General features: G+C 39.6%; 1 protein-coding gene across 9 annotated transcripts in view; it reads left to right on the forward strand.

Annotated features, from left to right (window-relative positions):
- ABI1 (abl interactor 1) overlaps positions 1–28,000 on the forward strand; it is a 77,461-nt gene that overhangs the window by 32,312 nt on the left and 17,149 nt on the right. For 5 of the 9 annotated variants that reach the window (XM_041488492.1, XM_041488501.1, XM_041488445.1 and 2 more), the window contains exons 3-5: positions 16,707–16,883; positions 26,591–26,605; positions 27,331–27,431. In XM_041488492.1, coding sequence (XP_041344426.1) covers positions 16,707–16,883; positions 26,591–26,605; positions 27,331–27,431 — 293 coding nt within the window. The remainder of the gene's footprint in view (positions 1–16,706; positions 16,884–26,590; positions 26,606–27,330; positions 27,432–28,000) is intronic. The other 4 variants (XM_041488427.1, XM_041488454.1, XM_041488464.1 and 1 more) reach the window with 1 other exon arrangement.

Genomic DNA, 28,000 nt, shown 5'->3' on the forward strand with positions numbered 1-28,000 from the left:
GGTTGATTATTTACAATGGATCCAATGGTACAATTCAGCATGGTCTCACCCCAGGACTGAAGGAAGCATGGTTTGCAATTTCTTTAACTGGCTTCTCTGTCCTTGCTTGCAAGAGAAAAATAATAATCAACAATCAATCAAATAATAATCATGCTATCTCAAATTCCTCTGTGGCAAGACCAGGAGCAGCAAGGATATGATTAAAAGCTATTAGGCTTCTAAATATAAAGTAAGAAGAAGTAGGATGGCGACCTTAGAGTTGAGAGGGGTCATGATGGAAATAATAAAACATATAATTGCTTCAGGAAAAGTCAGTTGGGCCATCATTTGAAAATATAAAAACAAGGAAATTGAATAATGACTGAAGGGCTTGATTTGAATGTAGGAATTTCTGCTTGCATGTTGAACTCAGTGTCTTAGAGGATTATTTTTTTCATTTTAAGTTATTATTTTCGAACGGTGTTCAAAACTAGGCTTTATAAGGTTGCAAGATAAGCCTTCAAACCACAAATCAACCTTTATCAGACTGGAAAGAAGATAAGCGTCGTCTTTGGGAAGCTGAACCTTCTATGTCCATTTATAGGATTTTCTTACATGTGTTGTTAAGTCAAGTATTGAGCAAGATGCAGTAATGGCCAGATGTAGTACAGGACTAGAAAAGATGAGTTCTACTGCGGAAAAGGCTTGTCACCTAAGCTAGGCTGAAAAAGGTGCTAACTGAACTTTTTGAGCAAGGTAGATATTTTTTGCTGTTTAATAGCTCTTATGTAGAGTATGATGAGCTAATAAGATGTGTGCTGTTGTGGACTAGCAATTTGTGTATTCCTCTAAATAGTTACTGAATTTCTTACAGTTAAAACTTAGATTAAAAATAAGAAAGAAACTTAACTCGAAATTATGCAGTTGACCTGCACATGTGTCTAGGTAGATTATGGCTTCTGAGAGTGGAAGAATGGTAGAAATATGTTCTTTCAGTACTACATCTCATGGCACTTTTTGCCTGCTGTGGTGATGAGTGAGATGTTGAGGTAATTGAGGACAATCTCCAGTTGTGAAATGGAGGAACCTCCAAATCATAACAGAAATGTTCTAACCTCATGTAATTGAGTCATTAAGGTACAGAGAGAAGTCCAGTCAAAAGGCCTGGAAGAAATTAGCCATTCTCAGCTATCTAATCTCTTACCTGTGTCTGTATTTTGATTTAGTTTCCTCATGCATTCCAGATCTCATGTTAAGAGCCAGCACTGATAGGGTTATATCACCTATAAGCTGATCGGAGCAAGAGTCCTTTATTTTATTTGTTCTACTCTTCACAGTGAGGATGGCCATCACACCACTTCCATATTCCTGGTTTAGCCTCATCCTAAACTGATGTGTAATTAAGCATATCTGGTTTTGTGTTATGGATGGTATTCAGACCTGTAGATATGTCTGCTAGTGCCTTACTTTGATGGTAGCGTGACAGCTGGCCTCAGAAGGGCTGCATCTATTACAGTTTCAAAGCACTTGTGATGTAGTGGTTGTGTTTGATGGTACTCTGGAATCTGAATGCTAAAACTGGAGGAGAGAATTTCTGGGGGTGTTCATGGTGCTTTGGTTAAAATAACAAGTTTTTGCCTTTTCTGAGCTCAGGCTGTGGCACATGAATAAATAACAAAAAGCTCAGGAAACGGGGGATGGTTTCCATAAGCCCTCCCTGAGCAAAACTCAAGTTCAATCACTGGGGATTTTGCTGCTTTAAGCAGCAAATTCCTCCTGCACTGCAGTGTGCCCCTGGGCTGGCAGCAAGAATATCAAGCTTCAGTCCCAGTTAGCTTGCTTTATACTTCTAGACCTCCAGACGTGGGAGCAAAAGGAGAGTGAGGGGACCACAACAAGTTACTGGCATCTTATTTTCAGCTCAATAACTTTAACACTGTATTTCCTCAAGCTGCATTAATGTGTCAATGCAAAAATTTCTTCAGAGATGCTTCCTACTAGAGCTGGCTTAAATACTTGGACTAAATATATCTGACATTAAAAAAAAATATTTGGAAAAGTTTTGAATACTCATTTTCATGTGAAATATTTGCCTAGAATATGTTTCAGAGAATGCTTCTGCCTGGTCATTATTGGACAATGGCAGGTAACCTACTTTGAGAATATTGAAAAGCATCATCTAATCAGTAGAAACTGATTTAAGGAAATGTGGAATGAATTTTTCCAAATGCATTTTTAGAAAGCAGAGGTTCTGCAAACAATTATGTGACTTGAGCAAACATCCTGAGAAAGCAGATTGTGAGCAGTCTGCAGATCTTGGATAATTTTCCTGTGTACTTTAACCCTCCTTCCCATTTGCCGAGATTCCTTAGTCGTGGTAGCCCTTAAAACAAATGTGTAGTTATTGTTTATATTAGCTGTATACTTCTGGGAGTAAACACTCTGCATTGCTGAATGGATATACACAGTTTAAATCCAAAAAGTACATTGACCTCCCCAGAGTCTACCAAAGCACTGGGGGGAGGTAGACCACAGAAGTTTGCACAGCTGTCTTCAGTAGCCCATTAAATAGTGTTGTGATGTCCCCCTTCATCTCTTGGGAAAGTCAGCAGCACCTCCCTCTCTAATTGAGGTAGCAGTCTATCAATCCCCACCACTCTCCTGTGTGCTCAGGTTTCCTGCAGGCATTCAGTGACTCTTCAGTGGGTGTTTAGCTGTCCAGCACTGTGCAGGTCAGTGTCCAGTCGTGCAGATGTCTGTGGTGGTTGTTACTGTGGTGTGGAAGAGCTGCCTTTTGAAACTCTCTGGTGCCATTTTTAGAGGTATATAACTCACCATGGTGTTTGGAGCATCCTTTCCAGGGCACCCCTCTGCCATCCTCAGTTAGCTGTAAACATTTCAGTGGTCGATATTTGTGTAGCGTATGTATAACATCTGCCTAAAGTGACAGCAGGAGATGGCCAGTCTTTTTTTTTTCCTGCCATTCTCTTGTGAGTGTTTTGTTCTCTGCTCCTTGTTCCCTGAATTGTGGGCTCAATTATCCTGGAGACAAGGTCTTGAAAACTGCAGACTTCAAGCTGCTTCTTTGACTGGCTTCATTCTCTATTTCTTCTCCAGTGGCTAATGCTCTGCTTCTCCCCAAGTGTTTGCAATCATGTTTAATCAATATGCTAATAACTGCACAGTGGAAATTGCTGATTTCTGAGCACATTATCAGTCTAATGAATTGACTGTAGTAATAGTAGGATGATACATTCAGCAGCAGGGACATAGTGGTGTGCCTGTGTCTCTGTGCCTACACGCAAGACTTCTCTTGAAGGCTTGCACTGTGTCTTAACCTGCCATCAGGCTGCAGTGTTTGTGTTCAGGTGCTCTTGCACAGGACGAAGTCAAGATCTCAGTTTTGGGCGTGTGCATGTGCAGGCCTGAGGTGTGAGCCTGGTGGAGGGGCTGAATCATGGCACGGCTTCCTCTTGGGCCAAGCTCCCTCTGCCAGTAGGCCCTGCCTTAGTTAGAAGAAGTTTAGGGTGGGTAAGGTTGTGGCTTGTGTGCACTTACCATATGGGGTAAGTGCTGCTGGACTTCTGAGGCATCTGGATGTTCCCAAGAGATGGAACTGCAGTATTTCATATCAGTTGTGGGGAAGAGTTGGGAGGCTAAGGGAAGTCCATTTACAGAAACAATGTACAACTTCCTGTTTGAGTTGTGTGTGAATATAAAAATTAGAGCAGCTTTAGCAATTCCATCTCTGCCTTGGCCCTTCCTTCCCACCCTGTTAGACTTGTAAACGTCATACATGCTTGTGATTTGCTTGTCTGTCTTCTGCTTTTACTTAATATATCCCAAATTGCAAGAAGTCTGTATGACTCAGTCCAAAATAGTAGCACAGTCCTAGGAAACATGTGAGGGAATTTTTGTCAACACTCTTTTTTTGCCTGAGTCTCTTAAGTTTGAGCTGATGGAAGATCATGATGCTTCTAATCTTAGCCTGTATTGACATACCTTCTTGCTGAAGGGGGTTTGAGAAAGGACGGGCAGTGTAAGGAAATTGATCAGTTTTGTTCTATGTTTGTTTTCGAAGACAAAAGCAAGAAACTTCTCAGATCCGCATTGTTTTGGTATTCAAGGGACATGGAAGAGCTCTTTGCTACAATAATATGCAGAAGATAGTAGTATGAGTAGTAAGTGAACTGTAAAGTAGAATATATGTACTGAAAACTTTTAGACTGGAATCTGTAGTGGCTGAGGATTGTTCCTGCCACCCTATTTTACTGATGGGCAGGGAGACAAGAGGAAACAAATCCTTGTGTTGGTTATCACTCCATTGGAGTAGCACCTTGTAGTGCTGCAGCAAAGTTGTTTGCTGTACCATCTTGCCTATTTTTTATTAAAAATTTTTTTAAAAGTCCAGAACTTTAGTAGTTCTCTTCTGGACAAAGTGGAATATTCAACCCTTGAACATTCAGGAAATGAGAAATAGACATTTATGTAGGGTAAGCTGTGTTTGTGGCACTAATCCAAGAGGGTTTGTGGTGTGGCCTTTAGCCACGTGATGGCTGTTGAATTAATACTCCTGAGTTACTCCTGGTGCAGTGCTGACCCAGCTGAGAACCAGCACATGTTCCACGAGCTTGTATCACTGCCATCAGATGACATACGATCAAAGAGGGATAGAAGGAACATTGTGCCTTGGGTGATTTGTAGTGAAACTATGTCTGCAGGTAGCTAAAGGATACCCACTGTCATTCCAACATATGTAGTCCTTGTTTTATGTGTGGGGGAAACATTCTCTCTGAGAATTGTCAGCCTTAGACATCTCATAGGCCCTGAATTCATGTGGAGAAGGGGGGTGCTTGGGAGAAGTGTTTTTGTGTATGTGTTTGTGTATTTGTGTGTGTGTATTTTTTGGTCGGTTTTAGGTCATTGGTTGGTTGGGATTTTCTTGTTTTAAGAAAAGTATGTGTCTGAAAATTAATCCAGACCACTTTCAAGTAAATACATGTGATAAATGAGACTAGCTTTTATGTGAGTTTTTTTACTCTTTAGCATAATAATTATTTTGAAATATACAATAAATGCATTATCCTGTCCACATAACATAACCTTTATTATTGGAAAATATTTCATTTTTGCTATTAGAGCTGATTAAATAATTCACTGAAGAGGTGATACATTGAGGCTAAGGCAATATTAGCTCACTTTCTCTTGGCGTGGGTTCTGTTCCATGCTCTTCCCAATTTGACTTGTCAACTTACAACTAAATGTGAAGTATTGGGTTTTGGGCTTTTTTTTATTTTTTATTTGTTGTTCAGGCATGAGCATTCTGACTCATCATTGTTACAGCTTTATAAGCCTCTTACCTCAGACAAACTTTAAGAAAATTCAGACTTGTTTCTGTTGAGTTTATTTTTCATAGGCTTTTTTTAGATGGTTTCCTTTTCAGCCACCTGCAGTGCTCTTTGCAATTGCACATGTTCATCTCCTGTGAAGTTGCTTTTTTTGGCACACAAAATGCTTTTCGTTTGACACAGAGTTTTGTTCTACTCCCATGGTGGTTCTTTAGAGAGTCCAAACTACTGAAGGAGCCGTTTAATTTTTCCTTTCTGTTGTGCTTTCCTACAGTCAAAAATATATTTAGGTTTGATGTTTTGTTTAATTTTAGACAAGTGCATTGCTTCCAGTAAGGAAAAAAGGGGCTCAGCTACTTTAAGGTGCTGGAACTCTTATGTGGAGGCTTGCATAAGCATATTTCTTTTTCTTCTTTTTTCCTTTTGAATTGACTTAGTCATGCGTATCTTCAGGAATACCCAGAAAAAAAAATTGAAGTTACTGATGTCTAATTTCACAGACTGAAATACACTTACACATACAGCTGGAATTTTGACTTTGCATAATCAAAAGCATTTATCTTCTTTTTAGGGCTGAATACAAATGTAAGATGACTACACATCCCAAATGTTGTTCTGTCAAAAATCCGTCAGATTGTACTGTTGAAACACTTCTCTTTTGAAGTGTCTTCCAATTTAAAGACTGATTTTAATCAGCAACTGGTGTTAGTTAAGCATTGAAATGTCTGTTCAGTTCACTGTGTAGAACACTAGAGGAGAGGGGGTGTATCTTGAAAGTTCTCTTATTGGAATCCTGTCTTGGTGAAGGGGAAGTGGTGGGTCAGAGGAAGGGCTGAGTAAAAGAACTGACATCCAGGAAGATGTTTGTGGCAGTGTGAAACTCAAGTGAATGGTTACCAGTTGTTAATTTGCCATGTGCTGTAGTTTTGATCTGATGCAGAGCTGGGTCTGTACTTCCTGTTGTGCAGTGCTTCTGAAGTGGTGGGGTGTGGGGTTCAGCCACAGCTGAATCGCCTGCAAATACTGGAAACCATATCCTAGAGTGATCAGGGATTTTGTGTTAGAGCAGGGAATAACACCATGGAAGTTGTTTCTTTCTCTTCTGCCACTTCTGACATTGGGTGCTAAAAAGCCATAGACTTTAGGAGGCAAGTGGAGATAAATGCCTTGTCTCCTCTTCTCTGTGTCTTCTCACAGAGATGTACATTTGTGATGCATTTTTTCCTATCTGTTTATTATACTCAAGCTCTTGAAGAAGGTATTGAAATAGCAATTGCATTTGAAAGAAAATGGAATTATCTAGAACACAAAAAAATTGTTGTATTCCATATAAACATGTATCACAGGTCATTGGAGGGATAGTGTTTTTTTTAAATGAATAATGTTCATAACACCCCTCTTACTGCAGTGTATGTACATTTTGTTTGCTCAAATGGTTAAAATTTGTAAGCACAGAAGTGTTATCTGTAACTCACTTGTGTGTTTTCATTAGCAATTAAAAACATCAGTGGAAAGTGTTTAACAGAGAAATCTGGGCTCTCTGTCACTGTGTGTCACTGTGCCCAGAGCAGGCAGATGTGGCAGTGCTGCCTGTACCTGTGCCCACCTGTACTCTGTCTATTCCTGGTGCAGGTGCACAGCTCCAAGCCCAAGCAGCAAAGCTCCTTGCTTGGCATAGCACAGGAAGTCTGGCAGAGCCAGGAATAGAACTTCAATCTGCTGTTTTCCAGGCTCTTGCTTTTAGCCACAGACCCATCCCACCTCTTCACTCGCTGACGTCCTGGCAGACAGCCGCCTCTGCGTGCGGGGCCAGCTGCTTCTGCAGCGCTGTCTGACCTCCATACTCCAGATGTTTGAAGTTCCATTTCCCCCATGCTTATGTGAACTTTAGCAGAGTGCTTCTGGCATTTCACCAATGCAGCGGAGAGGAGGGAGGGCTGTTGTCTTAACTGTTTTCTTTCCATAATAAGGGCCTCTCTAGAGCTGTTAAAAATCTCTTCCTCTGTAGGACTTAAACTCCATTTGCCTTCAGTTGCCATCTGCCAGTCTTACTTCCCACATTCCTCTCTCTGTTCCCAGAGATACTCTGTGGACCTCCCCTCCTTATGCTCTGTGTTGACATCATCTTCCTTTCAGTTGGGGAAAGTGGGGAGCAGGGGGTGGGGGTGTAATGAGACTTCCTTGTGTCTCTCCAAAGATGTTTCTCATGCATAGACCCTAATTCTGTGAGGTGGCATTTCACAGGTGAGACCTACTGGCTTCTGTCAGGTGCCCCATTTTATCTGATCAGCCTCTCATGTGAACATGCCTGAAACAACCATTAAGAGATAAAGTGAGAAGCTTCTTTCCTTCAGTGCTGTCTGAGGGATGAATATGTATCCTCCATAGCAGTCCTCCCATTTGCACTTGGCACCAGGAAAGAAAAACCAGGCATGAATTCAAGTCTGGCTCTTGGACAGTGGGCTGGTTTCTTTGCTCTGATTCTTGTCCTGGAATGTTGTGTACCCACTCCCAGCCCCTCTGGTCTGTCCTTGCCCCGTGTCCCCTTTCTGGTTAGCTTCTCCAGCAGAATGCGTGACTAGATTTGCCAATAGGGTACTCTAAAAAGCATCTATAGAAATAATCCTTCAACTGAACAGGCCTCTCTTTTTCATTTTCTGTGCTGTTGTATAGGTGTATGTGCCACTCCACAGGTTGTGTTGTGGAAATTGGGATCCAGTTGTGGTCCCGTTCTCAGTGAATACTAGTCTTCCTTTTGGAAGAAAGGCTAATGGTGAGGCTATCTATCTATGACTAGTAATCTTTAAACCTGTTTCTCTAGCTTCTGTTTTCAGTTTCTTAATTTTAACGATGTTTTTTTTTCTTTTTTAAACACTTGTAAGCACATGTTCTCTTAGTTAGGAATCAGGTTTTTGTTAGGTATATCTTGAAATGAATACATCTTAAACTTGCTATGAGACTATGTCCATTATTGTTTTACATTCTGTGCTTCTGAATTCTAAAAACGTATGGTCCTGAGTAAATGGGTTGTCTGTGGTATACTTCACTACCTGACCACTCACCCCCTACAGCTGTCCTGATATCCTAGAAAAAAAATCTGTGTGAAGGTATAAAATATCTTCAAATGTTGCTGAACTCTGGTTTGCCTTATGTCAATGGCAGTTGCTAGGAGAATCTGAGAAAAAAAACTGCTAGTGTATATAAAGCAAGATTTAAATTCTAAATCAGGGGGCTAACTCCACAGGACTAAACTGACACATAATCTGTGTTCAGACATAATTTAAGAACTAATGATAAACTGTCAGAATAAGGCCCACAATCAACACCTTTTAAGCCCTTCTCTCCATTGGATAATCGTAGTAAAATGCATTGTTAGCATTGTGATTTTATTTTTTAATATCTATTTATGTTTTATGTATAGAAATGTATTTTAAAAGCGTACCTTTACGTATGAGTTACTTCTGGAAGTGGAACTTAGTATTTCTCTCATTGTTTTTCCTTTTATCTGTCTAGTGCCGTTCCCCCTCTGCTGGCGACAAACATTTTATATGGACTGTGAAAGTTGCTGTATATATCTGTGTTTGATGGCCTTAATTCATTGTGTCAATCTGTAAAAGCTCTTGAATGTGAGCCCTCTGTGCAGGAAAAGGAAGGTGGCATATCAGATTACATGGGATATGGCTTATCTGGCTCCTCTAGCCTTTTACCTTAAGAGGCCTGGATTTACCAGGACTTCAGGAGATGAAGCTTTGTGGAGAGCCTGTCATACTTGCTGTATGCTGAAGAGAATGTGTGAGAAACTTCTATCTATAAACCTACCAAAAACATTGTTGGGTTTCCAGCTCTGGAAATACAACTCTTAAATCTATTTCAGTTGCCTCCTACATTGCCAGCGCAGCATACAAAGCAAACGCACAAGGTGAAACTCAGATGTCCAAGTGCTTCAGAGTGATAGGAAACCTTAATTTCATGGTGCAGGTTCAAAAGGCACGACAGGATATTCTGAGGATTCTCAGATGAATTTACATAGTGGAGTTCAGGCAGCTATTAGCTTTAGTGAAAGTTGGGTTGAAGGAAAGTTTGTGAAATAAAAAGGTCTTGAAATCCTTATATTCTTAAAGGAATTTGGGGAACTGGAAAAAGCATCTCCTTTTTTCTTTTCCTTTAGTAACTGTTGCTTGTTGCTAGCACTGGGTTTCTTCTGTGGATTGACTGATAAATTGATAATTAGACAGTGCTTCAGCAGACTTGATTCTGGTTACTGTCCAAGAGACTGTTAAAAATGTCTTGAAATCATCTATTGAAGAGGGAATGGTAAGAAAGGCCACTCCCCTTTTTATTATGAAAGTGAAAGATAACCAATATAAAGCTTTTAGTACGGTGCCTTCATAGGAAATTTGTTCAAAGCTAACTAGGGACTTGAATTTCACACAATTGGGCATGATAGAAGATTTCATCAGTCTTCTACCTTAAGAGACAGGATTGACTCCACCAGTTCCTGATAACAGATCAGTACTTCAGTTAAAGTTTCTTTTAGTTTTTTATATGCTTCTCAGTTGTTGGTTAACTAAACCAGGCGTCTATGCTGAAGAACTGGGAAGAGGAAAATACTCCCCAAACTGGCCAGTTTTGGTCTGTAATTGAGTTGGTGTGGTCACAGCTGGTGTATTCAAACAGTTTCTAGTCAATGGAATTGAGGGTTACAGTTCCCAATGCCAGTACAGCCCCATACTCTGGGGGAGGTCCCCATGGAATAAATGTGTGTGCACAGTGATGAACAAGGGTGGCCGATGCCAGCTGCACCCACGCTCTGCTCTCTGTGTCTCCCATGAGGCCAGGCCTGCTTGGTGCCATGAGACCAGGCCTGCTTGGACTCTCCTGGACAAGAGAGGGAATTAACTTTTATTTATGTAGGTAAACTTCTTGAGTTTCTTAAACAGTATCTTGGTGGAGATCAGACAATATGTAAGCAATAGTTTCAAGTCAAATACTTGAGTTACTAGCACTTTCATAAAGAGTTAGTGAAATATGTAATTTGTAACATTGTGTAGATATCTGATTGTACATGAGGTCATAAAACCCCAGACTACTCACTTGAGTTTATTCATGCCTGATGTGCCTTGAGCCCATAATTGTTCTGCTCTGTAGAATATTTATTTGCAGTTTAAATATGTTTACATTTCCCTGTGTTGAATTTTCTTTACAAAATAACAGCATAAACCAGTGCTCTCACTGAATAAGTCGGCTGTCTGAGCTCATTAAAGCTGGGGGTTTCATTGTTCTTTTTGTAGGTCAGACTGACTTCTTTGCAGGTGGCCTGTGCAACGTGCATTGTCCAGGTCTCTTCAGCGCCTTTACTCAACCATAACTCATTTATTTAAAAGGTCTTACTAAAGATGCTTTCTTTCTGGAAGTAGCAGTGGAATACATTTGTATTTCTAAAACAGAGCAAGTTGATGTTCTTAGTCTCACCAGTTTATTTTCATTTCAGGGAAGCCTGTTGTATAAACTGTATAGGAAGACAATGAAATCTGTATTTTTGGAGGATGACAGGGTTAATGTTAGAGCTGGGTTTAGGGACAGATTGCAAAGAGTAAGGGTTTGGGTTGTTTTATTTATTAAGGGGTGCTGAAAGCACCTTAGCATTTGTTTCTTAAGTTGTTTCCTTTGGTTAATACACTTTATAGTCTGGGTGTGTGAACTTGTAGAAAATATTTGTGTTATAAAGTTTTTAACTATATGTATTTTAGTGCTATGTATGACCAATCACATCTGAAGCTGTGACTGATTTTTTGTGGGCAGTAGAATGGATGCTGCCTTTCATATTGAAATGTAAAGAGGTAAGCTTGGAATCCAGACAGTTGTACCAGAGGTCAAGGAAGGAAACAAAACTTTCTCTACACTACTCACTGCCCCATGCATTGCATAGGTCTGTTTACAAAGTTCAGCCTGAAACCTGTACCTTTGCCCAGTGTTTTGTATCACATCAGCCACAGTTCCTGCTGAAAGAAGATACTGTATTTGATGGATTGCTGTGATATGATATGTCAAATCTAGTGTTCCAGTTGGCTTGTCTTTGACTAGAGGTCTTGGAGGGTTTTTTCCTTACGCATTTCTTTACTTTATCTTATACTGCCAGCAGTGTCCTTTGGTTAAGAGAATCTCACTGTTCAGGTATAGAATGGATGAAATACTGTTCTCTCCATTAACTTGGAATTCATTGATGCAGTGTTAGCATACAATCACTTAAAGTTAGAAGGGACCAATAAGGATCACTGAGTCCAATTCTCTAAAGCTCAGCCATATGACTTAGTGTCATCTAGGTGCTCCTTGAGCTCTGGCAGGCTTGAGACCCTGACCACTTCCGTGGAAAGCCTGTTCCAGTGACCAGCCACCCTCTCAGTGAAGAATATTTTCCTAATGTCCAGTCTGAAATTCCCCTGACGTGGCTTCATTCCATTTCCTTGTATCCTATTGCTACTCACCAGAGCAGATGAGCACCTTCCCTTGAGGCACTGTCCCCCTTGAGGAAGTTGTCAGCTGTGGTGAGAGCACCCCTCAGCCTTTACTTCTCAAGGCTGAAGAAACAAAGTGACCTCAGCCACTTGTATGGCTTTCCCTTGAGACCTTTTACCAACTTGGTCACCCTGCTCTGGACACACTCTGATAGTTTGTCCTTCTTGCACTGAGCTGCTCCAAAGTGCACACAGGACTTTAGGTGTGGAGCAGATTCCTTTGGGGAAGTAAGCACCAAGTTTGTGCAGAACAGTTTGCTGAGCCGCAGGACATGTGATTACAGTGAGTGCAGTAGGAAGATGGGGGTGCCAAGTGGTAGCAGGTCATGCTGCTTGCATGGCTGATATGTCTGGGTTTTGTTTGTATAAAGTAATTGTAATCTATTTTGCTGACATTTAGGTATGTATAGCACTGATGCCCTGTAATCAGGGCTCTACTTGCCTGAAATAAAGTGTTAGTAAGAGACCCAACCCTATATTTAACCAGGACCTGAAGAAGCAAAACAGAAACAATGTCAAAATTACAGAAAACTGTTGCCAATAACAAGCTGCTTAGTCTTCCTTGTCTCCTTGCTTTGGAGAAATAGGCATCTTAAGGAAGTCTGTGGATTGTGATCCTACATTCCTTCTTCTCTGAGTGAGTTTAGGGAAAAATTGAAAAGTTGCTGGCCTGCAGCTCTGTGTGGCACAGAGCATTTGTTTGTGTGATGTGAAAGTTCTTAAAAGTATTACATGAAATGGCCTGAAAAGCTGTCATTAAAAGTGGTGGTGTAATTTTAGGATTTTTTTTGGTCTTACGTGTTTGAATGTTGGATTTTTTAAGACCAAGGAAATGTCCTTGAAATGACCTTTTGCTCTTCCTTAAACTCATAAAGTTGAGTTGCAGTGGTTCAGGAGTAAAAGAATTGTCAAAGTTTTAATTGTTTTCCTTTTTCCTTTATTTTAATAACCCCATATGTGTGAGCTTTATTAAAATGTTTAGATACCCTTATATTAGCTTGGCCAGAGATACTTCAGTCTCTATTGTAAATTGTTCTGGGCTAGCATGCTGTAGCAAATGGGTGGAGTGGTATCTGCAGCACAGGATAATAAAAGAACAACTATTTGCTGTATCATTGCTGTGCTTCATTTGGCCTTGAGGCTACTTCTGAGGAAGCAAACAGTTAAATTTTAACTCTACATCCTGTTGTTCAACTGTTTGTTGGTTTTTAAAATTTTATATGATTTAAAGAAGACAAATAGTGGAGGCAGCTAATAATTAATAGTTCCTTCAACCTCCAAGCTTCTGGATTAGCTGGCAAAGTCCCTGGCACTTAGTTGTAATGGGAAAGGGGTTTTTTTGACGAGTTCATTTAAATTTGCTTCCCAAAGGAAACACATTGTGCTCCTGGAACAACTGTCTTTTCCCTCCTCTCCAAGTCAATACAAAGCTGGGCTTTGTCTCACTGGAATTTGTTGTCTAGAAGTGAAAATCCCTGCCCTTTCCCCCAAATTTTAAATTATGCTATGTATTTGTTTCAGCATAGGTCAAAGATACCTGAAGCTGGTCTGGCTAACTTATGCCAGTTAGCAATACTTCGCTCCTCTCCATCTTTGATATCTAAAAGTAGGTTTTGTGCATGAAATCACAAGCCAGCTACTGTTCAGCTGTCTTGTTACCATATCAGAACAAACACTCATAGCTGCAGATGTCAAGTGTGACCAGAACTTTGAGAATGGTCTGTTTTGGCTGTTACCTGGTATATGTGGCTTGTCTTTCTTGGAAATTTAACTGTTGGCTGGCTGGAAAGCTTTGCTGTCCTATTAAAAATTGCTTGTGTGTTGGGTTTTTCCACTTTTGAAAGTGAGAAATATCACCTATGACTAAACAATAAGCTTCCACATGAACATCAAGCAGACATAAATGAAAATAGAAGAATGACCAATTGTTATGTGCTTTGTTTTGCATAATGTTCTTATAAGACTTAATTATATGCAGATCTAAAAAGCCCAATAATTTCTTGAAGAAGTAAGATGCTGTCTGGTAGCTCTGACAGGCAGCCTATTGCTCTGGGCAAAGCATATGCTGTGAGCCTTTGCTTTGCATAGGGGTAAAATCCTGCCTTGCTTTTCCAGTGCACCAGATGTGGTAGGAGTTGAAGTCTCATTTGCTTTGAACAGCAAGTTAGTCTCTTGCACAGGCATATCTGAATGCCTTTACATATGTGCCCTGTTGCTGGCCCTGCACTGTGGTACAGATACTCTTTTTTCTCACTGAAGTTCATGCCAAGACTTTACAAATCACTGCTCCATACTTAATTTTGGATAAGCTGTCTGATAAATTAATATGTACTATCTTCCTGTTCTAAGAGGTATTTTCATTAACAGCAATTTGTTGCAATATTACTTGAGTCAGTTTCCAAAGCATGTATGGTACAGCATCTGTTCCTGGAATTTCTTTATCTTCTGTTCCAGTAACTTACGGAATTTTCATTGTCCATTGCAAGGGGGGAAAGTCAGTTTCATGGATTTTTTTTTTTTTTTTTTACCTGCCAGAAAAAGATGCCTTTTTTTTTTTTTTTGTACTCTGAAGTCCTTTGTTTTGTTTTGTCTCTTTTCTTTTGCTGTCAGTGTTAAGAGAACTCTTAGTATAAAGATGCATCTTTGTCCATCCACTGAACAAAAAATGAGTTTCTTAGTAACAACAGATTTCGTTTGTGAGGTGAAGTAGAAACATGGATTTATTTCTAGGGACCTAGCTGTATTTTAGAGAACTCTACTTTGAAACGTTTTATCTTTTTTAAATTGATGTACTCAGCCTCCTAAATTACTGAGTTATTCAGGGGACTTTAAAACTGGTTCTTTTTCTTTCCTATGCAGTGCTCAAAATACGGAGAGTTGCTTATTATTTAAGAGTTTTGTAAGCTAGTTTGAGACCTGCTGTTATCATTGAACAGAAAGGTTCACGTTGTGCAGAAAAATTGAAGAGAGATGAACATGTAGCACCACCCACATAATTCTTCCCGCAAGATCAAGAAAACAACAAAAAGGCAGAACTAATGTGTATGTTTCGGTCTCGAAAAGGAAAAAAACAAATAATAGCTGCATTTAAAAAATTAGGCTAATCTAATTCTTTAGTCGTCTTTCTATCATCTGTGAAACCGGCTGCCAGAGAAAACGTGGGTGCAGGGGGTAATACCTGATACTGATGTAGGTAAATACTTGATGTATTGGATTGTCTTATTTGGAAACGCGTTTTTAAAATTCCTGACTTAGGGATTTTTCCGAGTGTGAGCATTTAGAACAATAAAGCTTGTTCCAAAGTTTTTCTGGGGTATTTAATTAATTTATTCCAAATAAGCTAATGCAGACATACACATTTAATGTCTTGCATTGCTCTGGAAAATTACAACTCTTATTTCTGTTAAGATTCTGTGTGCTTTCCAAGTAAAAGAACCTTTTACAGCGTTACAAGTAGTCTGTTATTTAGCTTGAAGCTGTGAAAACAAGACTGCTTGGTATCACTGTTTTAGGTGCTTCTCTACCTGTATTCCTGCTTGTAATGTGCAATGCTGCCTATCAGAACTGTTAAAAAGGGTCTTATGTGTTTGTCTTCTTCTTGTAGTCAGGAGAATTTAAGATTATTTGAGCACGTACACCAGTTAATGAAAAAAAACCAGTTCAGCTGAAGACATTTCACAGTGACCGCTGAATGCTGGCTTTCCTAGAAATGTTAATTTCCTGAATACTAATCTAGCTTTTTTAATCTTGCCTCATATAGGAGCAGAAATGTCAGCTAATTTTGTGCTTCATCTTTGACTTTGCTTCAGTAAACAAAACCTTGCACATCACAATGTTCATTTTAGATTACACTATTTCTAGATATGTACCTAAATGAGGTAGGATTTAGGATGACAAGGATTTTTCTTGTTTTCTGAACCTTCACTATTTTTTTCTGTGATAGCCATTCTAGGAGGAATTGATGCTTATAGACTAAGATTTATTTTCCTCAGTGGATAAAGTGATGGCTTGGGAGGTTTTGCTCAAAGAGGCATTTTTTTGTCTGATACCATCTCCTTCAATGAGATCCTGAGGTTCTAGTAGGTACTTAAACCAGTACATTCAATCCCTGAGTCTTGAAATAGGCTTCCTAGAAATGGAACTTCTGTGCTTGATAAGCACTTGTTCTTCAGCTAGGGTTTAAGCTGGGATTATATTCCATTTAGAAGAATGTGTCTGTTATGTGAAGCTTTGTTTGATTTTTCACAGACTGCTGGACTGATCTTTGTCTCGCTTTTTTTTTCTAAATAAAATGCAGTGTATTTTATATTCCTTTACTTGCATCTTTAAAGAGTTGTTTTATTCTTTCAGTAAAGCTGCTAAGAACAGTATAACTGAAACTAGCCCCAGTGCTGAAATTAATCCCTACCTGTGCAGACTTTCACTCTGATATGCGCTGATGGCTTTGCTGAAAGAAATTACCGCACAGACTTCCCAAGCTGAGTCCCCTCCGGGGCTCTGAGCAAATTGCTTAGCTTGTCTGTCCTGGTTTCCCAGCTGTGCAGTTGGAGTAATTTATTACCAGTGTCAGTCATAAGAACACTGAGGGTTAATCTGTGAGGACTGTATCTGCATAGTGTCTTTAGGGTGTTGAAGCAGTACCATATAATTGTAATTTTATTATTAATATTGGTTATTTCGTTAAGGTGTAATTTTCTAACAACGTTTATGTAGATTAAACTCATTTCATCAATAAACTGGCATCCTTCCAGCAGCATTAACGTTCAGACTCTTTGTCTAACAGTGAAACCTAAACATGTAGCTAGCTCTGTAAAGAAAACAGCAAATGCCTAAAGAAACCCATACTTTCTTGTTTTTAATCTAGACTGTGGACATCCATAAAGAAAAGGTGGCTCGCAGAGAGATAGGCATTTTGACGACCAATAAGAACACATCAAGAACTCACAAAATTATAGCACCAGCGAACATGGAACGTCCTGTAAGGTATATTCGAAAACCTATAGACTACACGGTGCTGGATGATGTTGGCCATGGCGTGAAGGTAAGAACTCCTGGACACTTGAGGACTCCAAGTAACACAGACCAGGAGACAGGGTTGGGGCAGATGGTTACTGATACTGATCACATGTTTAGCTCCTTTATGATAGGAAGGATTATGGGTGTGATATGCTCCCACATATATAAACATTTCAATAACAAAATGGATTGTTTTTCAGTGAGGGTTTTTTGAGCAATGTTTTCCTTACCCTTGTGACTGTGACAGTCACAGTGTCAGGAAACAATGGCTCATGATTTAAGGCTAATGACTTGTCAAAAAAGCCATGACTGACTTTTGAAATTATCACTACTTCCTCCTCTACCTTAAGTTATCACTGCTACTCAGTTGTTCTCAATAACTAAAGAAATAAAGGAAGTAGTCTCTTAGGAGGAAGTTGGCTGGTGGGATTGGGGTTTTTTGGTAGGTAAACAGAAGAAAAAGGGCCAGCTAGTTTGCATTTGAATCTCATTGGCATTTGATGTCTTACTCCCATTGCACAGCCGAACTTTTCTTTTCTGTAAATGAAAACCTTAGTAAGATAATGTCTACCTCTCTTGAAATGGTTGTAGTTGGAGTGAATTAATATAACACCATTTGCTCCCTGGTCATCTTCTTATAGAAATACTTCTGTATCCCTCTAGACCAGGTGTTCAAGGTATATTCAGTTTTCAACAACCTTCTCTTGGATGGCATTTATTCAAAACCTGTGTATCCTCTAAAGGATAGCACATCCTCTTGGTGTGCTCTGGTCAGTGAGTTGTGCAGCTGTATCAGCACATCATATGCCCTTTGAATTGATGAGCCTTAGGAACAGATCCTTGGAATGACTTGGCACAACAGAGACCAGAGTACCTCCTGCTTCATAGTAGCCCTCCAAAAGTCCACAGGAGTCTAATTCCAACACAAGTTAGAAAGCAGTTCTATACCATGACAGCTGTAGACTGTGAATTAATGTAGTGACTTTAGTGATTTTTTTTTTTTCATTTATAGGTAAACCATATTAAACCTGTAACTCAGGATTGTTTTTCAGTAATAAATTAAGCTAGTCTTGATGAATAAGTCTTGTATATAAGCCTGACACAGACAGACATGTTCTGAATTGCTATAAAATAGAAACACTGGAGTCAGAGAAAGTGATGATTTTTCAGTACAGCCTGCATTTGAGGAGAATGCTCTATGAATAGAGAGTACGGAAATTCAGTGTCAGGTTATTGGTTTCTGCATTTAAGTGCTCCAGGGATCAAGTGCTGTAGAAGATTTTAAAAATCAAATAATAACTGTTAGTCTGAAATTGATGCTTTGCTGAGCTACTTGTGTTATGCAGACTCAAAACAGGTTGCTTGATCCATGAAGACTGAGGTTATTAAGGGTTAGCTGTTGCATCTTCCAATATCAGTATTGCCTTTTGGGAGTACTACTGTCTTTATTCATGTGTCCCTCTTTTTTTAGTGGGTGCTGTTTACTCATTTCTAGGCAGTTCTTATGGAATGGTTTTGGTAAAGGGTTTTTTTGAAGGTTAGTGGTTTATTTTATACTGAAAGCTTGGTCTTTCCAGAGGTAAAAAAGCCTCTAGTAATAACCAAATTGCCAACTCAATTACAAGACAGCTGCAAATTGTATCTTGATATTATTTCTTTGAGTGACTTGCCTAAGTCTGTTTTACACCTGTCAAAGGCATGAAACAGTTGGTGTTCTCTAAGTAGACTTGTTACACAAATGAAATAAACTTCCAGCCAGACTTCAGGTGTGTAGTTCAAGGTGGCTGCCATGTGTTGAAAAGAATGTGCTGAGTTAATGACACAATTAAATGTTTTAGCTGTCTTATTACTTGGGTTCTAAGAGTGTGACACACATCAAGGTTCAGTCAGAAGCAGCTTACTTAGTCACCTAGATGTAGGCAGTGATGTTACCAGAAAACCGAGCCCAAACAGCTTAAGAAACTGGATCAAGTCCTGTTGGAAGTCAGCACAAATGAAATATGATGCTGAGAATCTGAGTTGCCTCTTGAATCTACAGTTAGGGGAGAACATGAAATAAACTGAATTACAAACTTGTCTCATCCAGAGTGGTCTTTAAAGATGCTTCAGTCTCTGTGAAGTCTTACTTTCTTGAGCAAAGATTTCACCACAAGTTGGACAGCAACATGTCCAATAAGACCTTAGAAACCATGTTTTTCTAAAGAAAAAGAAGTTTGAGGTCTGCTTAGAATAGTTGTCAGTTTGACTAACTTGCAGATCCTTGAATGTTTTCTGTTGTACCAACTGTCAATAAGATACAGCACAACACATATATTGGCATTTAGGTATTAAATAAAAATTATACAACACTTTGAAATCTGTACATGACAATTTATTGCTGTTAGTGGGACTCTGTTCTGGTGTAGGATTTAATAAAGAAACATAAAGGAAAAATACAAGGAGGAGAAAGCAAGGATATTGGATTCAACTAGATTATATACCCTGTTTCTGCTTTTATATATTTAAATATTGATTCTAGGAACAATGTTCTTTAAATATGCAGTATATTTTATGGTGTGGTTCTGAATTGTTTCATATGGAAAGTGTAGATAAAACCAGTGTCTCACAGAGCTAAATAATGAAATTAGGGAGGTGTGTAATCCTCAGGGTAAATGCTGTCTTCACCATACGTCTTCCATCTGAGCAAATACAAAATCATCTCATGTGTATACTCACAGTTCATTTTCTTTGTTTGTCTCTGCTTGGTGTGGCTGTGTAGAAAGGCTGCAAAAGCAGATGCATGTGCTTGGGGTATGGAAAAGGCTCTGCATTCCCCCGTGTCTCACACGCATGCAGCAATTTCTGTGGGGGCAGGTGAGGGTGGAGAGGCAGTGATGGGTGAGCAGCTGCTCTCCGTAGCGGGATTCCTCACTGATGGGAGACACTTCCTTGGAACGCAGTGCTGTTTCCTCCTCCATCCAGCACGATCTTGGTTGAAAAGCTTTTGTGGAGAGTCCTGGGATCACAGAGGTGCTTTCTCCTTCAGCCTGAAACCTCCATGGCAGCCCCGAAGTGCCCTTCCTCCCCCTTCCCTTTGCAGGGACAGATACAGACAATGTCTCCAAAAGTTTCTTTTTTTAAATATATGTCCCTGTGAAGCCGAGGCTGGCATCAGTCCAAATGAGGAGGGCTTTTTAAGTTGGTTTGCTAGCAAGAAAGCTTTCCTTCGCAATACAAATATATGTTGATGGCTCCAAGAAACACACGGGGAAGCATTTTTGCTGGTCTGTTAAGTGGTTGCTCAGCTGTCACCCTCTGGGCATAGGGGAATGTAGCTAAAGTAATTCTTCATAAACAAGAGTAAGTGTTGTTATCTACCTTCCTGTGTAGAGCTTGGTTTAAAATTATTAGGCAGAGGCTACTTTAATTTCCTTCCTCCTCTTCTCTCTCTCTTTTTTTTTGTTTTTTTTTTTTCTCCTCTGGTGAAAGGAAAGAAAAAAAAATACTGTGCCAGCAAATAAATAGGTCAAACACAATTACTCATACAGAAAATCCTTAGTTCAAGAGCGGGGAGAAGGAGGAAGCTTTGGAAGCTGCCTTAAAAACCTTAAATTTCCCCTTAAAAACCAAATTCAAATTGGCCTTTGAATTTATCATAATCTTCTTTTTGAATAGAAGGCAGGTGGAATTGCAGCAATTTGTAAAATGGCAGCTAAGTAGGAAATTGAAATGATGATGCCTTATGGTTAAAGGCAGATAAAATGTTGAGTGCATGCCTAATTGAAATGCCCAATAGCTGTAATTGGATCAAGTTCATTTTATGGAACTAATAGTTCTTCAAAACCAAACTTCAATTGTATATGAAGATTGATCCCTTTTCAGTTTTATTTTTAAGAAAAAAAACTGTAATTTTTTCACCATAAAGAAATTTGCATTTAGCACATGAAAGCTGTAAGAAGCTTTTGAGCCCAGAAAGTTAAACAGGAGTTGAGCATTCAGAAATCTTTCTCAAGCAAATGGAAGTTGAAAGGACTCCCTTAAAGTAGGGATTGGGCCATTGATTGACAAACACTAAGCTTAGAGAAGGAAGTCTTGCTCTTACCCTTGTGCTTCTCAGCATGTCCTACTTGTCTGCCGTCCATGTGCTTATATCTGTGTCAGTGCAAAACGAAAATGCAAATGAGATGCTGATGTGAGGGTGAAAGGCTACCTAATAAACCTTACATACCCTTTAAGATAAGATTTTTTATGTGTAGCTGCTGGAATATTAAATTTTAAATAATGCGCCCTAATAAAACCCAAGTGAGATAGAGATCCTGAGCTGGAGCTGCTGCTGCCTTTGTCCCCTTACCAGCCTCTGTCAGCCATTCACGCTTCAAAGGATGTCATGTTGCCAATTTCATTAATGTCACATCATCCCTCTAGGGTCACGGCCAAACAGTAAATATTGCTGTAGGGTAAAGAATGCTTCTCTGGGGGAAAAAGGAACTTCCTGTTGCCAACTCTAATGACTCTGTTGTGAGTGTTAACACTGTGTGCTTTCCATAGGGCACTTGCTACTGGAAAGTCAGAAGAAGCCTAGTGTCATCTGACATAATTTAGCCTTTCAGCTTGCAAAGGAAACTCAACACTTTGAGGTCTCTTTATTTTCTGGGTTTTTTTTTATGCTAGTCTTACTTCATTGTAGTTAGATTCAAAGTCACCAACTCAACTGAAAAATCTTGAACTATTTAAAAGCAGGAATCTAGGTATCTTTCTCTGAACAAGACTAGTGAATGCTGAGAGAACAATGTTAAGTTTGTCTGTCATCCACAACAGGTTTTTGTATGCTAATCCTTTTTAATTGGAAAGTTCAACAACAACAACAAAAACAGAAATGAAGGAGAGAAGCAATATTGACAAACTACGTCTTGTTGCTGTTAACAGAAGACTAATGACTGGGTTGCAAATACTAGCAGGAGAGGTTAAATTTCTCTGGAGAGAGACTTACCTACACATGTTCAGTTTTTGAAGAAATACTAATTTGAAGCCTGCCTTTCCTGAAAATAGTCTCCTTTACTATGGACTATAAGGAAATGTAGACATTCTGATAAGAAACTTGAGACACAGGCATAATTTCTTTAAAACTGCACAAAACTGGTGTGGCAGAAGTGTTTGAGTGTCTGACACCCATATACCATCTGCCTGCTGAACAACATCTTTGATTACATATTCTGCCAAACTCTCTATCTTGATTTCTGTAAGGAAACAATGTTCTAGGCTTGGTGCTTTACTCTGTCGTTTCCTCATGCAGTCCCTACCTTCACAAACAAACACCTTTCCAGCTTCTGTATTTCTTGCTCTGTGTCACCATGTCGTATTTCAGAACTGCCCCACCAGTGAGAGAAGAGGCAATCTTGTGCAAAATTGCCTAGCTGCACACATATAATAGCATTTCAAAAGGTCTTTTGGCCAGCTACCTTTTTGTAGGGGCATTCTCCTGACTCATAAAGGAAGTGCCTTTTTAAGTAAAAGGGAAGTTGACTAAAGAGTCAAGAGCAACCATATGAGTTTTCCCTGTTGTGGCTGACAACTGTGATTATTGGTCAAAGATAACAGATCTTAGGCTGACTATTGCTTTTACAGACCCCATGTATAAAAGTTTCAGGTTTGCCAGATACTTACTATTAATGGAGATCAGACTGGCAGACTTTAAACCCTTGTTTCCATTGAGGAGCTTTTATATTGGGTGGTCTTTAATGGCCTCTTTCAGTCATCCTAGATATGGCAGGATATAGAGTGAAATTGGCTCTTTCAATTCAGGAGTCAGAGAAATAATGAGTGAATACAGCAGGGGAAGTACAACCTGCATAGAGACTTGAAGTTTTTGCACTCTGAAATTGGAGAGTTCATAGCTGAAATGTGCAGGAGAAACTTGCTGAATATCAGCATGATAAGGATTTTGCTTCTGTGTGCAGGTGGTCTTTTGTGTCCTTACAGATAAATTTGCTCACATAAGTGAGTTATTTGCAATCATCCCTACCCCTAGTTTTCCAAGCACAGTTTATAGCTCAAATGGTAGATTATAGTTCCCTGAATCATGACTAATGTTCCTCCATGACTTGTTACTTGGCATGAAAACTATTAAAAACAGCTAGATGGCTGCCTCCTGAGGCCAGCCAGTGGAGTCCCTTGATGTCTTGACATCCTTTGACTACTAGTGCGTACTTTTGATTTCCTCACACCCTTCCTTTTCATGCCATTCTTGGTCTTGTCCCCTTGACCTCAGGTGCAGCAACCTGCAGTACCTTTGGCAGCAGGTGTTTTTGTACTCTTCAGACTACCAGAACTGAGTATGCTGGAATTGCCAAAAGAGTTGCCTTAAGCAAATAAGTCTCTTGGTACTAGCGGTCATTACTTGCCCTTCCAAATCCACAGCTGAAGTTCTAAAGTCCAGGTGCTTTGAATTCCTGGCAGGAGTTACAGAAGCAGCCTCATTTTTGGCTTTGATGAATGCCTTGCATGGCTGTTGAAAACACCTGTTCTGCCTGTTGCCTTAATTGCTTTGCTCCTTTCCAGCCCATTGCTGGCTCTCAGTCCTAGGCCAGCCTGCTCTCCCATGCTGTCCAAACCCTATGGACGTGTCACTGCCCTAGCTGTAACGTTTTGGAAATGAGCAGCATTGACTCTTATTTCTTGAACCTGAGGTTGTGGTTTCTTTCTCCTAGTTTTGTGACAGCCCTTAAAGCTTTATCCAGGACAGCCACATGCTTGTTGGGTTTTCCCTGGAAAGGCAAGATTGTTCTGCTTGCTTCCTTAAAACATGATCTGCTATATCATCGCAAGAAACCCCAGCCAATACTGCTGCCTGTCTGTTTCCTTTCTGGGAATGTCCTGGTCTGTCTAGTTCTCACCCTCAGCATCACAAGCATCCCCAGCAAGCCTACAGACTGTTTTTGTTCTGGTGTGTGTCATCCAGGATGCTGGTATTGGGTTGAGAACTGTCTCCCGTGTGTGCAGTAATACAAGTAGCAGGAGGAGAAGGGAATCATGCTCCTCACAGCTTCTCCTGGAGTTCTCAGCGATGCTCTTCATTTGACTAAGCTTTTTTCATTTTACATCTCCTGTCTCTTATTTTATACCCTCTCAGAACAGTCTCTTCCCTCTTCAAGCTGTGAACTGTGTGCATGCTACCACTTCTCCTCATGCCCTGCATGTCCCTCTTTCCTGGCTCTGGCCTTCCTGGTGCTGCTCAGGCACTTGGTGATGGTCATGCTCTCCCACAGGCTGGCTGGCCTAGAGGCATTTGTAGAGAGATGCTTGCATATACATTAAGCACATACCTGCCACTTTAGGTTTTCTGCTGCCTTTTTTCACCTTCTTCAAATCACACTGAGTCTAGACCCTGCTGCATAAACTGTTCTTGATTCCAGGTAGGTTTTTTTAATTGCTTGGAAAGCATCACATTTGGTTTTCAGACCAAGAAATTCAGCAGTGTTGACCTCATAAGCTCAGCCAATAAGTAAAAAAAAAAAAAGTCTCCTCCTAATTAATTAGCTTGTTAACCATGAATAAATAGCCATATGGTTCATATTGGTTTGGTTCATTTACTTTCCCCCCTTACTTAAGTCTTTTGGATCAGGAGTTGCTTTCCCATGTGAATCCCAGTTCCTTTTGTGTTCTGGCCTTCTTTTCCTGCCTGTATGACTCTTGTTTATATTGACAACAACAGAGAGGACATCTACAGACCTTTTTACATATAGAAAGCACTATGACAACAGTTTCTAATTCTTCTGAACAATCATGTGTGCATGTGTCTGTATATTGTTTAACTGGTAGCAAAAGAGATGAAGCTCACCTGATGTAGTCCTAGAAATAGGAATAAAGGTAAAGAGCTTTTGGACTTCAGATAAGTGTTTAGTGTACTTAGCAGTAGAAAGGTTTGAAATAAGAGGAAGATTAAGTGAATCATTGCTACACGTTGATATTCATACTGTCACTGCAGTGGAGACAGAATATAGCAGGGATTAGGAGGGGCATGGAAGTACTCACCATAAATGCTGAGTGACACCGCATAAGGGAAGGAAAGGAAAGAAGCTTTTTGGTTTTGTATTTTTGAGGCAGGCAAATTTAGTAGTAGCAGCTGGATAAGAAACCATGCCACCCTTCCTTTTAAGCCTTCAAAAAACTTTCTAGCTATGTCTGCTGGGGAAGGACAGAACCAAGAGTTCAATTTTTTTTTTTTTTTTTTTGCCTCCTTTAACAAATTCCTTGTATTATGCCATTGCTGTTGGCAGCTGGTGAAGTAAGGGGAAGGGTCACATATTCCTGTGAGAAGAGAAAGAAAATTTCATTGCTGAAGGCCTGTTTTAAAAATACATTACTTGGGAGAGTACTCTGGCATCTTGGGAACTGAATCTGCATGTTTATCCATGAAATAAGTATGTGGGGACAGAGGTGGTTTCAATGCCTATGAACTCTGCTGATGAACTTCTGCCCAGACTGGGTAGCACATGGGTTGACCTTCAAATTTACTTACCAAAGCTAAACTTTATCTGAAATTTGGAACAGGATTTATGTTCCTATTCTTGTAACATGAATAACTTAAAGGCAGTGGCTTTCAACCTCATTTGATTGGTAAACCAAACTTTTTCAGCTGTAAACAAGCTGTTTTACATTGGTTTTGCAGACCCTGTCGGAAGTCTGAAATGCACATTTGCTGTATTGCATGTTTTAATTACTTTTTTTACTGAGTTAATGGATGCCTTTAAACTAGTCTGTGTGTCCTGGAGGAGGAGGAGAAGATGCAAACTCAGAGTTTGAAATGCTCTGCCTAAGAAGTCTTGTTCTGGAAGTAACAGTTTAATTCCAAACAACCTCAAAAAAAGCATTGGGATTGTTTTGGTTTGGGTATTTGTATTTGCCTTTTTTTTTTTTTAATTGGTGAAATTAACCCTTTCAAAAATATGAGTACCTATCCCCCTGACCCATGCTCTCATGACCCCCTTGCTCCCCCCAAAAGTGAGAGAACTTGGCTTGAGTTTATTTTAAATGTTACATTTTCCTCATGAGGCTGAGTTTTGATATTTTTTTTCCTCTGCAATCACAGAGGCTGTTAAAATGATACAGTAGAGTCATATAATGACTTGATTCTAAGAGCTAAAATTTCAGAATAACAATCATTATATCCCTGCCAAAACAGTTTTGAGCAGCCAGCGTCGTGCTGGCTTGAATCAGATTTCAATCAATAAACCAGAGGTGAAAGACACTGCTGCTCATCCTGTTTAAAAATTCCCTTTTCTTTATTTACCATTCAATGCAGCAGCTAGGATTTCTTGAAAACATAAGGAGGTTAAGTGTAAAAGCAACAGGCCTGTCAATTCTGTGCATATTGCTGAAACTGTGGTTTTGTGAACGAATTCCTAAGTGCATATTGCCATTGAAATAGCACTGATTTGGTTTTGGACTTGAATGGTCAGCAGAGGGCTTTTCAACCCTTTACTGCCCATGAGGAACCTGGCAGACATATCTGGCAAAGCTTAGCTAAATTTAATTTTGACACAAGTGCTTTTCCTCTGGTCACTTTGTCAGACACCGAATTTTCGATAACTGACACAGCAGAATCTCTCTTAGTGTGCTGGGATGAGCTGATTATCAGTAGACACAAATGATCTCTTTAAAATGTAATTATCTTTAGTTTAACCTGTCATATCAGTTGTGATGGATCTGCCATTAATTTCTACCTTTTTCCCCCCTTTTTTTGCCAACGTTAAGTGGCTAAAAGCCAAGGTAAGAAGTGTTATTTCTCCTTTGACCCACAGTGCCTCATGTGACTGATAGTAGAGGCTGCAGAGCCATTAAAACTGAAAACTAGCGCTCTCTTACACTCTCTTCTGCTTTCCGTAGGTTATCTAGATTAAACATGCTATACTTTTTTTTCTCATTTACAGCATTTAGCGTGTCAATATATCTGTGATACATTGACATCTGCATTTATACATAGATACATTAATTTCTCTAACACATATAGTGCTTTGCTCTGAATTCAGTAGATGCCTTGATTCCCTTCACTTACATTTTTTGCAGGAGACTTCCCAGACAACCTGAATGACTCTGCTAGTCATATAGCAGGAGCAGATTGAGAAATTCTGGGCCATGCTGGCTGTATTTTATAGTCAGTGTTAAAGTTTGATTTAAATTATTAACATCCGAATGGCAATGAATACAAATGTGGCTTCCCTTTAAGGAAAAAAATGATAGAAGATATTTATGCATGAACTTGTCAATTGCCTACCTTTCTGAGGTCTGTTGTTAATTAAAAGTGAAAATAGCATTAAGCTTGTGTTTAGACTCTTTCTATTTACTGGTGTCTGTCTCGTGTGTAGCTGAAAACTTGCTGTTTGATAGCTGTCTGGGAATTCTCACTTCATATTCTTACACTTAAAAAAAAAAAAAGCTGTCAGTAATAGAGCTGCTCTGTTATAAAAATAAAATCATGTTTTCCCTTATTTTAGCATGGAAATAACCAGCCTGCAAGAACTGGCACCTTGTCAAGAACAAATCCGCCTACACAAAAACCACCAAGTCCTCCCATGTCAGGCCGGGGAACTCTGGGGTAAGAATGGACTGGCTGGTCCCTCCTGTGTAATAGAAATTTTTAATTGTGCCAGTGTTGGTGTTAAATTCATGGATAGATGGCAGTTCTGGTTGCTTTTAGCAAAAAAAAAAAAAAACAACAAACCAATCACAATATCCTTTTCTGTATGAACTCTTTCAGCTGCACTGACTCTTGTTTTCAGGATGACTGCAAGAATTTTTTTTCGCAGGGAAGGATTTAATATGGATATGGGTGAATGAGGAGGCTATTGTTATTCCTGACTTTTGGAAAGAAATGCTTAGTGACAGAAACAAATCTTAAAGTTTTAACTTCAGTTGGGGAAGGACTTTACGAGTAAAGTTCTTGTCTACTCATTTCTTAATATTAGAAGAGCTATGAAATGGCTGTTTGTGCTGTAGTTGTTGCATTTTCTAAGCAAAATTTATGGCATTGTGAACACAGTGGCAATATCGATTCTTGCTGGCTTTTGCATTTTCATTTTTATACTTAAATGAGGAAGGATTTTGCTATTCCCAAGTCCCACTGTGAGCAGAGTTCCCTGCATCTATTTTGCTGCTGTGGACCTG

Source organism: Pyrgilauda ruficollis, unplaced genomic scaffold (assembly GCF_017590135.1).
Source record: "Pyrgilauda ruficollis isolate IOZ18807 unplaced genomic scaffold, ASM1759013v1 scaffold12, whole genome shotgun sequence".
Taxonomy (NCBI): Eukaryota; Metazoa; Chordata; class Aves; order Passeriformes; family Passeridae; genus Pyrgilauda; species Pyrgilauda ruficollis.